This window comes from Bombyx mori, chromosome 23 (assembly GCF_030269925.1).
Source record: "Bombyx mori chromosome 23, ASM3026992v2".
Taxonomy (NCBI): domain Eukaryota; kingdom Metazoa; phylum Arthropoda; class Insecta; order Lepidoptera; family Bombycidae; genus Bombyx; species Bombyx mori.
Window position 1 is genome coordinate 11389420 of NC_085129.1, and position 15477 is coordinate 11404896.

A 15477-nucleotide genomic window follows, 5' to 3' on the forward strand; every position below is an offset into this window, starting at 1 on the left:
TTTTCCATAAAAACTTCTTTTATAAACGTCAACTGTCAACAGATATATTAAGGTCTCTCTGCTGTTTGGCAACATACTCTGGGCATAAATTTGTACAAATTTTTGATAAAATACAGCCAAACTAGTACGTTAGAGTTTGCTTTAAAATATGATTTAAAATGAATAATTGAATTCACATAAAGCATGGCTGACGTAATGAACCAATTTGATGGTGCAGGTGAAAGGAATATCAAATCGACTACCTACTTAGATGGGTGTGTGAAGTATCGGTCCACTAAATTACAATAAAATAGAACATCCCACGTTTGAAATTTAGATTAAGCAGCATATAATTTTGTGAAAAATGAGATGCAAATGGGGAATGAAATTTATGGGTACGAAAAATCATGAGACTAGAAAAAGATTAGAAGACTATTAAAAAGTAATATAACAGGAAAATTTCTCGCCAAACTCTCTTAAAAACCAAAGTCATTAGGCGGTTTTTAATTTAAAAAATTTTTAAATCCGTTTCAGTTTCAGAAATTGTCAAAAATTACTTCTTTCTGCTTTGATTGCAGGTGGTTCCTCCAGATGGAGGCTGGGGCTGGGTTGTGGTGGGAGCGTCTTTCATGTGCAATGTATTAGTTGATGGCATCATATTCTCTGGAGGTCTGTTGTCCTCTGCCATCAAGGATGATTTTAAGGTAAGAAATTTTGATATCACTTAATTAAATAAATATGACCAAATAATGGTTTTCTACTCGCGTTTCATGTTTTATAAATGCATTCTGCTGTGCTAAAGCGTGAACAATCGTTACACATCTAATTGAATCTTCGACCTCATGTCTTAACGTTGGCTTCAGCATTCACGTTACTATATCTATAGGCTCAAAACAGCTTAACATCAGGTGTTACGCAAATACGTCAATACAATACATACGCAATGAAGGTTTAAAAAAAAATACACATGTCTCACAAAAACAAAACTAATAACAAAATTGTAACAACTTTTAAAATCTAAAACAAAATTTAACACGCGATTATATATTTCTAGTTATATAACATCGACTAAGTTAAGAGAAGTAAAACAAAAAAATCAAGTAAATATTCAAGAAAGAACCCGAATGTGTTTGTATACTCTTGTGCGCAGTCTATTTTAAATCATCCAACATCTAATCGTACCACACCCTCATCGTTGGTTTGACATTGCGTCATAGCCGTGCCTCCATTTTAAAACACAGTTTAGGTATTAATAATTTTGTACACGTGTGTAGGTACATTTGCGAAACTGACTCGAGCGTATTAAATTTATTGGAAGTTCAAAAACAAATCTTCGCTTCTGTTTATGTATACATGTAGATATAATTTTAAATAAATTCCGAAACACTTTTTTGGATTTAGATTTTCAATCACATTTTGTTCGTAAGCTCTTCTACTTCGTACTGTCCATTGACTAACATTTAACTTTTATAAATGCGCAAATAAACTCGTTAATCGTGTTTTAATCAGAATAGAAATGTAGTTTCAAAACCAATCAACGGTGAGTGAATTGAATGATTTTATACTTTATCGAGTTCTGATTAGAATTGAAAATCAAAGCACGATATTTCAAGTCAGTTACATCGTTGTAGGCGTCGAGACTATAAATGCAAACATTTTGCGAGTCATCGCCTAGCTATGCATCTATATATAATTTAAATGTTGATTAGATGATTAATTCCAAGTATTTTATACACTTAAATAGAGAAATAACTAAACAAATTAAATCCACGTTGATCTTGAATAAAACAGACATAACGAAGTAAGATTAGGTACGCATGTAGGTATTTATTTTCTTGTTATTTATTTTAAATCGATTTGTTAGATGTCTTATCTCGGTTTCGATTGCAGATCTTTGTTAACATATCTATAATCGTTATAAAATTAGCTAAACTCTTCATTGAAATGTACATATATAGTATTTTTTTACGGATCCTTCCGATCCATTAACGGTACTTTTAGGTATCTCAAGCACCAGTCACCGTCCTAGCTAAGCCCGTCGCGTTTCCGATCGGGTGGTAGATTCTGCGAAGCACTGCTCTTGCTAGGGCCAGTGTTAGCAACATTCCGGCTTGAGTCCCGTGAGCTCACCTACATGTCAAGGAGAAGCTGAAATAGCCTCTCAAGGCTACCAACATAGATGGAAAAAAAAGTATTTGAATAAGCCGTATAGACGTATAAAACTAATGATCTATTAGAGTCGGATGATGGACTTGACGTAGACTGATTTAACCAATGGGTCGACAATGGGTTACCGGTAGCGGCTTGGCTCTGCCCCTGGCATTGCTGAAGTCTATGGGCGACGGTAACTACTCACCATCAGGTGGGCCGTATGCTCGTCTGCCTACAAGGGCAATAAAAAATAAATAAATAAAACTCACAGCTCCTCTGATATTAAGCAATCGCAGGAGCCGATAGACACGCAAGCTTCGGCCTAACCTATTAAATTGGTGCCCTGTTACCCATAACAATGTAAACATGTAATATTAGGCACTAACAAAAAACCACTTGATTAATGATCAGCAGTACTTTCAAATGTTGTAAAACCCCAACCATTCCATGACAAAATTCTTCCCTAGAACGCCAAAAACTAAAAAAAATTAGATTTATAGCTACCCGGTGTAAAGTGGTCACGGAAAGCAACAGATATGGCAATATTATGAATACCACCGCTTATCTTGAGACGAAGTCGTCGCAGTAATAATAATTGTTATACTAGTTACCGTATCAAGTTAATTGAATATACATATATGTATGTAGGTATCATAGTCACTAGTTACCTTAATTTATTGATTCTAAATTATCTTACTGAAAGTCATGAATAACTAATTTAAATTATTATTTAAGTTATAGAAAATCGTGTACAGATTGCTTGCACATTGCGGGAAGGTAGTATTATCCATTTCAATGATATTTTTATTGAAAAAGGTCGAACCCCCAAGTCTTTATCGATAACCGAAAAATAAATTGAAACCGGATTTACTTTTTTTTTGTATTTGTACAGCAATCGTGGAAAAATTACATAAACGTGCGACCAAATAGCAAGAAACACGTTTTAGAATCAAACAGAACATCGGCGTTGTCTGCTGTCTCTGGTCATTAACATAATGTTAAGGCCAAGGCTTTTCAGTATACGAACGAAACCATTGAATAGCACTGTTCATTCAATCATTCGACCAAAATTTTATTAAAAATATTATCTTGTCCAAATTCTTTTTTTTTGTTGACCATACTAGACTATTTCTATGTATATAATTATTAACTTGTATTTTTTATTGTTAATTTAATATTAAATCACGCGTTTAGGTTTACAATGTACAAATTAATTCTGTAAGCATCATCTGAATTTTTATGACGCAGATGAAGCTACAAATCGATTCGTTTTAATTGATTCAAAAGCAATTTTGAATATTCCTAAATCAACTGTTTCTCTCAGTCGATGTCAAACGTTTTGATTAACGATTCTCTCGATTGTCCGCTGGAAGTGTTTCAGTATCGACGTCACTGAAGCCTCCGGGATTCGAAAAGTAATTAATTGCACAATTTACAACAATTCGACAACGACTTGACGCCAGTCTCTGGAATTTGCCGTGACCATTCTCTCTCACAGGGCTGTCAACGCATGATGAATGCCGTATAATCATTTTACTCGGTTGTTTAATTTGAATTACTTTACGGTTTCCGTCATTTTAGAATCATATTTTTTTTTATTGCTTAGATGGTTCGACGAGCTCACAGTCCACCTGGTGTTAAGCGGTTACTGGAGCCCACAGACATCTACAACGTAAATGCGCCACCCACCTTGAGATATAAGTTCTAAGGTCTCAGTATAGTTACAACGGCTGCCCGACCCTTTAAACCGAAACGCATTACTGCTTCACGGTAGAAAAAAAGGCAGGGCGGTGGTACCTACCCGCGCAGACTCACAAGAGGTCCTACCACCAGTAATATTTGGGTTTCATTAAAATCTGAGAAAGTTTATGTATATATAAACTATGCATAGATTTATCAGACCATAAAAAGTTGTCATATGTTCACAATTGAGACTACGATTACATAAGGTAAGGTAAGGTGAGCGACTCCATCCGCGTTTGGACATATATGAGTTGCTGTGTATCATGAGGCAGTCTACGTCATTAGTTGACCCAAATACGCCGTCTAGACCGAAATATGTTGTTATAATAATTTACACCAATGCAAATTTATTTAAGCTAATTGTCCCGCAGTAGTCGAAATTGGATTATAATTAATTGAAATTATAAGTTTGAACATTATCATCGTTCTATTGTCAAATACTTATTATACTTATATAATATAATCACAGATTTCGCCAAAGCTACACTATACATAAATAATAATAAAGACAAACAATATTCATCTATTCTCAATTTGACCACAGACTTTAAACGCTAACAAAAGTTTGACAATTGACAATAAATAAAGAGTATATTTATATGTATGTGTTGTGTCAAATACATGGTAGTGTGTGTAATGTTTTTTTTATTGATTTAATGCGTTTTTTATGCTGAATAAAAAAAACATTAACATTCTGCACTCCTTCTCTATATTCTCTATAAATGTGGGAAATTTCATACTCCTCCGTCTGCGCAATTTTCGTAAAAAGGGGTACAAAGTTTTTGCTTCACGTATTAATATATAGATAAGTCCGGAATTTCTATATGATTTTATTGCCTGGACAGTCCGTTAGTCGACAGTATTATTGTACCATGCAGATCCTGTTTTGTTTCAGGCTTAAGATACTTGGTGTTGGTGGTCCGGGTTTAAATAGCACTAGTATAGACTTTATTCCTTTTACATTATCTTTAAAATAAATTTGCCCAAGTCTTGTTTTATATGCGGCCGTGAATAAATTGCATTTGTATAGCTGTTTCACATTTCCAACAAACGACAAAACAGTGAATGCAAATATTCCCTTAGTTAGCGTGCCTTGAAAAAGGTTATCACGATTGACATTGTTTTGTTGTTGTCAGTTATGTAGGTTTATCTGTATCGACTTTTTTGCGTTTACAACAAAGTACTTGTAACATATTCTACCACGTACCTATTTGTAAACATTGAGATACAATTTTAACTTTCTGCTTAAAAAATTAGAATTTTTTTTTCAATTTTTGTAGGTTTAAAGTAAAATAGATATTAATACGGTAACTTTTGTCTATCGTATATAAAGCGTTGTTGAGTTTGGAAGTTTTCCACAGCAGTTGGGTGCAGTAGCTCTCATTATTTCAATGTACCTACCTACGAGTAGCGACCGTATGAGGGCAACGAACGCTTACACGTTCCACTGATGCGATTGCATTTTTAAATAAGATCACTAACAAAAATTTAAATCATTAATTATCAGCGATTTCCATGTAAAAGATGATAATATAAAAATTAAATCGAAAAGTTTATTGTGCTTGTTTACTTATAATTGATTTTAACATTCTTATTTGATTTCGGACCTTTATTTAAATTGATTTAAATCGTCCAGAAATTTCGTGTAAAATAAGAAGATCGATCGATCATTTTCCCTGTTTTCTAAAAATGTTAAGTTCAATTTCTATCTGTGTTTAATTTATCGTAAAAATATCGTCGTGCGAGGGTCAAAAGATTGTTTCTTGACCTTAAAGAATGATTAAATACGCGACAAAAACAATAAAATATTCTAGATAGATTTTTATTACAATGCAATAATATTATTATAATTGTCCGCGAATTAAATTTTATAAAACTGAATGAGTTTCACATTGCTGTCACCTTTACCAGACAGCGTTCTTTAGGTTATACATATGTGTCTATCAATAAACATCTTCTTTTTTCAACTGCTTGAGATGAGTTTCAAGAAGCATATACCTAGACATCACAGCATGAATGCCGCCCGCAACCTTGAGACATCAGGTCGAAGTAGTAACTTTATTATATATGCTTAACCGGAATGCAAGACTGCTTCGCGGTAGATATACATAAGATGGTGATACTACTTCACTACTCCAACCCGTGCATCAGCTCGCTGAGTTTCTCGCCGGATCTTCTCAGCGGGTCGCGATTCCGATTCGGTAGTAGATTCATTCGCGAAGCAGTTGCTCTTGAGTTATTAGGTCTCCTTCAGAGGCGCTCGAGCAACTGTTAGCAAAACCCACCCCTCCTGGCTGAGTCTTTGCTCGTCACCTGTCCTGATGAAACTGGAAAGGCCTCAGGGCTACCAGTAATCATTCAATCATAAAAAAAAAATCACTATTATATTCTGCCGTCAGTTTTTAGGCAAATCTACAATTTGGCGGGTTTTAATTTTAACGTAGAGCTCAAGTCGAAGTAATTTAAACGTACGTAGGTACGTATTTATTTAGTAAAATTATTTTTTGGAACTACACAAAAAAGCTATCTTTGTCTTATCGCGACGGATGCAATCGTTACGGTACATAGCTCGTATAAAACGATGTGTCCTTGATAAATTATTTTTCACATTTTTTTTCCATTGTTTATTTTGGCTGTATTATATTACAAAGTAATGGATGTTAGCGATGGACGAACATAATATTGTAGTTTGTGAAATTTACAGTAAACTATTCGAAGTACGAAATTATCTATAATAATCTGCTTCGTATACCTATGTAAAACGTATCTAACATATGCGCTTATTTATTAATTCAATGACGTTGAATTTATGTAAATAATCTTTAAGTAAAGTTTCTATTCATTAAGTCTGAATTAAGTTCCATACCTACTGAACTCGACTACAGATTTCTCTCAGCGTCTCTCAGTTCCCACGAAAAGTTTCACCATTATACCGTGGCTATTAATATTTTAAAATTAATCCCTTTCAAAATCCCACATTGGAAATCAAAGGCAATAAATGATTCCGTTATTCAAACACATCGATCGAAGCGCGGCACCGTCAATGCATTCGCGGTTAAGTAAATAGGACCCACACATCACCATTAAATGCAGCGCCGCAGATGCGAAATCGCCGATCTGGACGAGGGTCAAAATATTTGTTATCAAATTCATAATAACTTATTATGCGTTTCGGTTTGAAGGACGGGGCAGCCGTTGTAACTATACTTAAGACCTTGGAATTTATATCTCAGGGTGGGTGACGCATTTACGTTGAAGATGTCTATGGGCTCCGATAACCATTTAACGCCAGGTGGGCTGTGAGGTCATCCACCCATCTAAGCAATAAAAAAAATTGTCATCATAACATCTTAGGTAAATTTAATCTCAAAACACATCAAACGAATTCAACATGAAATTACAACGCACTTTATTCGTAAATAACACAAGTATATTTTTCTTCAATCTCTACCTACACGATGTGTATAAAATACTATAATGGTCAGGTTTTTTCTCTTGTGTTCGACAAACGAGTTCTCGGCCAGGATCTAGCTAAAGTTCAGTGGTTAGCAAAACTATAGTAAATCGTTTACATCTCCATGTCATTAGTATCCAAATTGGCTTCCGTTTAAACAGAAACGCATTACTGTAAATGCCTTATCTCTAGATCACCACAATTAACACTTTGTAACTAAGTTTACATTCGAGTGTTATTGGAAGTCACGGTCATGAGCACAAACCTTAACAGGGTAAATTGTACAATGATTGGCACGCCAACGTTCCGGTACAATCATTGGCACTGAAGCATCATTATTAGCCCCGTAAATTGGCTATGATGATAATGGCTTTAATGCACTGGACATTTTTTTCACTTTCCATTGTTTTAGTTTTCTTCTAAAATAAGCAAAAATAACCTGTTCCCTAGCTGTCATTTCACCAAGATCATATCATCTTTATAAATAGCTGTTTTCCCGCTATACAATACACGAGAGCAATTGTCCACGGAAATTCCAACCGTGTCTCGTGTTATCCTATAGATGAATTCACGTCTTTTATGAGGCCCTCTAGCGAATCAGAAATGAAGAAATTTTCAATGAACCAAAACTAAATCTCGTTTCATTGAAGTACATAGGTACATCACCCACCAAAGAGTTATATTGCTCGGCATTCTCATAGTCCGAATGTTGTTGTTCAATTTCGAATAAATATGTCCAGACGTTATTCTTTGAAATTTATTTTAGTTGATTCTAATCAACTCATATCAATATTTTTATATTCGTAATAGATAATCACCGATATACAGCATTTCGATTTAAATTCAATTATTTAACGACCCCCCAATGGGTGCCCCTGAAAATCTTTCAATGCCTCCCAATACCAATGTAGGCGTTCGGTAATGGGACCCGTATAGCCAATGCGAGTTACGGTACATCTCTTTCACTGTACCTGGGGACTAGTGAAGCATTTCTCTATCTATTAATAACACTATCTGAAGTTCTCACGTCGAAGTCGAAGACATTAAAACTTTTTGGCAGTCTGGTAAATGCATTTTTTGTATCGTAATACATTTTAGTCGGTGATAAATTAAAATGCCAAGTCCACGATAGTTTAGAGTAATAATTACTTGTCCAATAAAAATTAGATCGTAAATTTATTGTTTAAATAAAATGTACGTGTTACGTACGAACATTTATTTCCTTTAACGTTTTATCGAAAAACATTGATTATACTTAATTAAGAACACAACTCTATAAAATAGTCCCACACCCGATATGTTCGAGGTCAGTGAATCATATCAGAACAAAAATCGTGTTGCGGAAATTTAATTCCACGTGTGTCTTTTGTAACGATGACTTGTTATGTTTTAGAGCAGTTAATCGTTAGAAAACAGTAAAAAAAATTAACACGAAAATCAGTTTTTCTTTATCACCATAGAAAAAAGAATTACATAATATTTAAATTGTTCTAAAGTTTCATTGAGATCTGATATCTAAGTTTGACATGTAAATTTATATTTTAGGAACTCATACTAGGAAAGTGAATTTTAAAGAGTTTATCTAAGAACAATTATTTTTCTTGTTACACAATTTCTATTGAATATGTTGAATCTCGATGAATAAATCGGTCATCATAAAGTGTATCTATCCTATTAGAAATATGTAGTGTAACCGGCTGACCTCGTTGTAAATATTTTAGCAAAGATATATTGCGTCTGTTATGTCTGTTTCACATCCTACTTCCCCTTCCTGTTAGCTCGGTTTATTTAAGAAATTAAGCAATGTATTTAAAAAAAAAGCATGCTTTCATTCAGTTTTGCACTTGTCTAATTGTGCCAAGTTTTCGGACCTACTTATTAGAGCCAATGAGTTCAAGGTCTTTCATATTTTCTGTATCTTTATTTTTCTGTTGTCGATATAAATTGCTTCCGAACATTTGATAAAAATATTTGATATGTATAATATATTATGATAATTAAATTATTTTCAAATTATTACATCAAAAACTTGACTCTCTTGTGCATGTACTCTTTTTTATAACAATTATTATTGTAAACACTTCATTAAATATTCAACATTCAACCAAAGAACTAACACGACTTTTCTACAATGAAGGAATAAATTCTTGATATTTGATTAATTGCTGGTGTTAAACCGCATTATATATGTCCGCACGCATAGGTTCTACTACAAAATCGATTTATAAATGATATAACCTTCCCATCTGCCAAGAATTATATTTTTCTTGTAATAATGAAATGTAATTAATTCATTGTTTCAGATTAGTGAAGGAAAAGTAGCTACTGTGAATTCTCTACTGGCTGGCTTCTACTTATTGGCTGGACCTTTCGTGTCGGCACTAGCTAACAAGTAAGATTTATTAAAGAATGGCATTGCTTATGTACTATTTATTCTGAGAAATTCCATTGAGAAAATGAAGTGAATCATTTCGCAGTATTTCTCAATGAAGAATCATAGTAGCTATTCCATAGAAAATTCAAGAAAAATAACAAATTTTCTTAGTCTCGCATTTAGTTACTCTATTCAATTTATGTTTACTGTTCGTAATTGAACCTTTGAATGAATCAATCACATTGTAATTTCAGGTATGGATTTCGCGTCGTAACAATAATCGGAAGTTTGATTTCGAGTTTTGCATTCGCTGTCTCCTACTACGCAACCAGCGTAGAATATCTTTATATCATCTACGGTATAATGGGAGGTTCGTGTTCGAAAATTAAAAGCTTTCCGTTAATTAAAAGTTAAAATGCATTAGTAAATGGCTGTTTATAAACTTTTACATAATTAAAATATCTCCATAATTAAATTTCAGGTATTGGACTATGTATGATATATATGCCTGCGGTGCTGACTGTTGGTTTCTACTTTGAAAAGTGGAGAGGTCTAGCCACTGGCTTAGCACTTTGTGGTTCCGGAGTAGGCACTTTCGTTATCGCCATCTTAACTAATAAACTAAATGAAAGCTTACAAAATTGGAGACTTATTGTGCTCATACATGCAGGTAAATTATTTAAATTTTATACTTTTGAAATTCATAGTGACAAAAATTAAATGTTATTTCATATTCCATATTTCGAAAAGTTAAGCAATTATCTTCTTTTTTTTAGCCATGTTACTCCTATGCATGCTCTTTGGTGCTCTATTCCGGCCGATCAAACCAGTCCGCGTGACATTAGCCGACGAACAAGATGAAGAAGATACTGCAAGACGTCACGAGGAGGCCGTCGAAAAACTTAACTCCATGATCAAGTTACACAGCAAACTCGATTCTGGAATTTGCATGCCTCCAGAAATGAAGTTTACAAACAAAGTAAGCCCTCATACTTGGATGGGCGTGCCTAATAACACACGTTACCCGACTGCCGAAGAGGTATTCCGTGGCAGTAACTCGCATTTGAGCAATTCACACGCCGGGAGACGATCGTCAGCGAATGCTGGAGCTATAAAGAATACACTTGGAAACAAACCTATGTTCATCGAAATGCCAGTCGCTGAGAAAGATGAACAAGAGGATTCAAACGGTAACATCGACAACACTGAGCCCCTTATTGGAGCTGCTGTGAAAGTTGTCCCCACACAGAACCGTTTCCATCAACGTCGTTCTCATGCTGATTTAGTGGCCAGACCCTTGTACCGGGACGATATTTTCTTTGGAGCCAGTTTGACGCGATTGCCTCAATATACATCTAGGACTTCGCTTGGATACCATCTCGCAGTAACGCACGTTCCTACAAAAGAAGATGCTCAAGAGGAATCCTCAGGAAAATGTCGTTTCTGCCCTGAAGCCGTGAAAAGGACATTGGCTACCATGTTAGACGTCAGTCTATTCCGATCACCGACCTTTGTCATCCTTGCTCTAAGTGGATTTTTCACAATGTTAGGCTTCTTCGTTCCGTACATGTACATACAGAGACGAGGTGAAAGTAACGGTATGAATAAAGCAATCGCCGGTTGGCTTATATCCGCCATAGGAATATCGAACATAGTTGGTCGTGTGATGTGTGGATTTCTATCGTCGATGCCGAAGATATCCCCTTTGTGGTTGAACAACATCGCCATCTCCGCCGGGGGGATTGCAACTATGATGAGCGGACTGTACTACGACAGCGTTTTCCAATTTGCCTATTGCGCCATTTTCGGACTGGCTGCTGGTATGTTATTCAATCATGTATTTTGATGTGATAAGCATTCACGTATCCTTATGATATAATTAAATTGCGACTAATTTACAGCGTGCTTCGCCTCTCTCCGTTCAATTTTGGTAGTGGAGTATATTGGACTAGAACAGTTAACCAACTGTTTCGGGCTATTCCTCCTGTTCCAAGGGTTTGGTGCTGTGTTGGGAGTGCCTATTGCAGGTAAATTTTATATGTACAATTTCACGTTATGATTATTTTGTTCTGAGAGCTATTTTAGTTTAATCAAAAAATATAAATACGTTATTGTGTGGGCGACATTCTGATGTAACTTTCACGGAACATTACCTAATCCTTTCGCTCTCCGCGTTGCATTGACCCGGTTGAAATAGTTTAATAGGCACAGTGCCAAATTCCTACCTTGAAAAACGCCCGCATATTTATTGAAAAAAATTATTACATACATACCTATTAAAAGAACAATGCTAAGTCTTTTCTTCTTAATTACTCTTTATTGTAACTAAAGTTCGCCCAGTGATCGAAGTTCATAATCATTGAAATCTCAACATTCATTAATTTTAAATATTACACTTTATCTTTTGTTTTTGGCATTTTTTCTTATGTAGTAATGGAGAATAAGCTTTTTCTTAATAAAACTACAACTCATCAATGACTAATAGCTAGCTAGCAAAAGTATTATTAGTTGACAAACACGATGAAATGCTATCAGCTATTTTGTCTTCTGCTATAAATTAGATATTATAATTGGAGGGTCAGATCTGAAACTCTTTAAATCAGCATATTAGCTGTACCGTTTTAAATTTTGAATATTGTTTAGAACAAAGTTTAATTTTACGTATGTTTATTTTTTCAGGCATGCTCTATGACCTGACCCTTAGTTACGATAAATCGTTCTACGTGTCCGGTGCATTCCTGTTGTTGTCTGCGGTTATGTGTTATCCTGTGGATGCGATCAGCAAATGGGAGAAGTCTCGCAAAGTACACAACTCTTCGCCGACAGCTTGAGCCTCAAGCAAGAACTCCATTATAAAAAGACTTTAGTGCCAAAACGTGAATGGCAATAATCGTGTAAACTACCCAAAACATTAATGCAAGATTCAAAAATAATTAACATACGTTCAATTTTTAGCCAGAATGATGTGGTCAACGAAAGCGAGTGTTAATGAAAGTAATAATGTAATAATGAAAATCATGTTGGTTCGTTTTCTCCGCAATTAAAACTTTTCCCAGATTTAGAATGCGAATAACGTTACGTGGATCGCAAATTAGAACGTTTTATGGGTCCGTCGTGTAAGCGAGCTTGTATATTCGTCGCGTGCGTTGAATGGTTAATGATCGACGGCGCTGTATGAATGCCTAGGTAGGTAGGTACCGATTACTCTTGTATTCATGAATGACCATTCGCAGCGTTTGGATTGGCTATTTTTAGATGTGGTTTTCGACGCGTTCGTTCATGAATATGAGTCGTATGAGTTGCTCTTGAAATATAATAATAGTACAAAAAAAAAGATTTCGAATTTATCTACAAAACTATTCGATTAATTTGAAATTTTATAATGAGATACATTCCCGACTGGACACTTCGACAAGACGAGCAATGATTCGGTTAAGTCATTTTTATGCATTTAATATATATTTAGAGGTTTAAAAGTACAAAGAATCGAGTAGTAGAGTTTAGTTTAGCGGTTTTGTCGAAGGTAAGACCCGAGATGATCTGAAGCCAAAATGTACTTTAATTAAATTATATAATGTGTGTGCCTAATTTTATACTTAAAAATAGGGCATAATGCTCTTTGTAATTTAATAGTAAGCTATCTTACAAGTACCTAATGTACTCGCGTGTAATACGAATTTGCTTAACACGTTGTAATTATAATCAGTTGTGCCTTATGTTTGAAGTGATACCTAATTACTTATATAAAATAGAAATTAGTTTATAAATATTGTTAATGTTTTAATTTTTTAAATGGAATCTGTTGTTCCGAATGCCCTTTGTACTTTATTTGCATTAATGAAAACATGTAAATTAGTTTTAAATGTTTGTTTAGTTTTAATTCGACAACTGTGGCTGTGGTCATTAGATTATGTTTACATTTGTAAATAATAAATCATAGTCGTTTTCTTAATTAGCATCTGCAAAAAATATTGATCAATAAATTAACAAATGAATTTCTTTAAAACTAAATAAACTTTCATCAATTATTCATCCAGTTTCAATAATCAAAGGTAAATTAATTAAAATGTTTTAGTGGTTTATTTCTCAGAAGAGATCAGTTAATAATGTTCGAAATTTTCATGTCGTCTTAATTATATTTGTAAAGATGGGCAAATCAACGTTAGATTTAATATCATTGAATGTGTGTTTACATTATATGAAAAATAAATCTCCTATTTTAAAAATTATGGTCATTTGAATACCCACTTTTATTTTTGAACATTATATTCTTTTTTATAGTGTAATCTTTACTAATACGTCACACTGTCTACGATTAACGAAACATATCTAATCTAATCTACTGGATTGTTGTACACCCATACGGGGGTACGGGATGGGCCTCCTGGCGAACCTCGAGAATAAGCTCCCTGCTTTATAAAGCAGGCCCTTTATTACTGGTGGTAGGACGTCTTGAGAGTCCGCACGGGTAGGTACCATCACCCCGCCTATTTTTGCCGTGAAGCAGGTAGGTAGGTGGCGGCATTTATGTACAGGGGGGCTGTGCGCTCGTCCACCCATCTAAGCAATAAAAAAAAAGCAGGGTCTATTTGAAGCGGGGACGGACTTGGGGGATGTGAGAAGTTCGCATACGTGCATGACTACAGTACATCTGATAGACTTACATATAATACGGGGGCTTGACTTGAGGATGGAGGAGCGATGCGCGGTGGCAGCCCCCTCCGGATGTCGTGCTATCGTCTTTTTCTTAATTATTTTTTCCTCTAACTTACTGCTAACTACAATCTATATACAATGTAACAGTGTCGCACCCCTACTACACCAGAGGAGTACTACCTATAATGGAACTACAACTAAACTACGAATCGGAAGAGTAGCAACGATACCGTTCTGGCACACGCCCGTCCTTGACTCTCTTTTCGGAGTAGGCGAGCACTCTGAGTGGAGTGGACTGCCCACAGGGCCGGAGAAAGGATGGTTCCCCTGAAGGGAAATCCCCAAGTGTGGGAAGATTGACGAGGGCGGTTAGTCAGACCCGTAGGGAGGGTCCCATTATGAACGCTCCCACACTACTCCGGCTGCACCGACTATCGCAGTGGGTCCAGGAGTTCCCTCAGCAACGCCTTACCATCAGGTGGTCTGGCGTGCAAGGGAGATAGGTTGTGGGGGCACTCGTAGGGTCCACCGTCAGGCCGCTCGTACATAGCACGAGCTAGCCTCCGGATGAACTCTCCGAGCGGCTCCGTTTCCAAATCCGACTGTTGCCTCAAGAATGACGATCGGGCGAAGTCACAGGTTCTGCTGGACCTGCAACCTCACCCGCGAAGTTCACGGGATGAGATGATACCAGGCTACAGTAGCGTAAGTGATAAGGGCACAAACATTATATGTCTTGTAGATAATAGATGGAGTGCTCGGAGGTATTAAGATGATTTTACCATCACACCGTTCATCCATACTACCTATAACCACTGCGATCATTCAGAGTGCGCTTCCAGAGATCTTTTTTGCCAGGTACCATTCGGCTTTGGATTGAACTCCCCTCTACGGTGTTTCCCGAGCGCTATGACATGTCCTTCTTCAAACGAGGCTTGTGGAGAGTATTAAACGGTAGGCAAAGGCTTGGCTTTGCCCCTGGCATAGCATCTACACCGTAAATGCCGAAATGCACCTTGAGACCTGAGTGATAAGGTCTCCGTATCAAGAGTTTTACAGACCATAGCGGTTACTAGCTCATGGCGAACGATGCCCGACATAGGCGAGTGCATCGTGGTGC

General features: G+C 35.9%; 1 protein-coding gene across 3 annotated transcripts in view; it reads left to right on the forward strand.

Moving 5' to 3' along the window:
• LOC101738278 (monocarboxylate transporter 7) overlaps positions 1–13927 on the forward strand; it is a 53305-nt gene extending 39378 nt beyond the window's left edge. For all 3 annotated transcript variants that reach the window (XM_062675253.1, XM_004932631.5, XM_012695932.4), the window contains exons 3-9: positions 558–683; positions 9631–9719; positions 9956–10071; positions 10183–10371; positions 10478–11521; positions 11603–11728; positions 12381–13927. In XM_062675253.1, coding sequence (XP_062531237.1) covers positions 558–683; positions 9631–9719; positions 9956–10071; positions 10183–10371; positions 10478–11521; positions 11603–11728; positions 12381–12532 — 1842 coding nt within the window. In that variant the 3' untranslated portion in view covers positions 12533–13927. The remainder of the gene's footprint in view (positions 1–557; positions 684–9630; positions 9720–9955; positions 10072–10182; positions 10372–10477; positions 11522–11602; positions 11729–12380) is intronic.
• The last annotated feature ends 1550 nt before the right edge of the window (positions 13928–15477 follow it).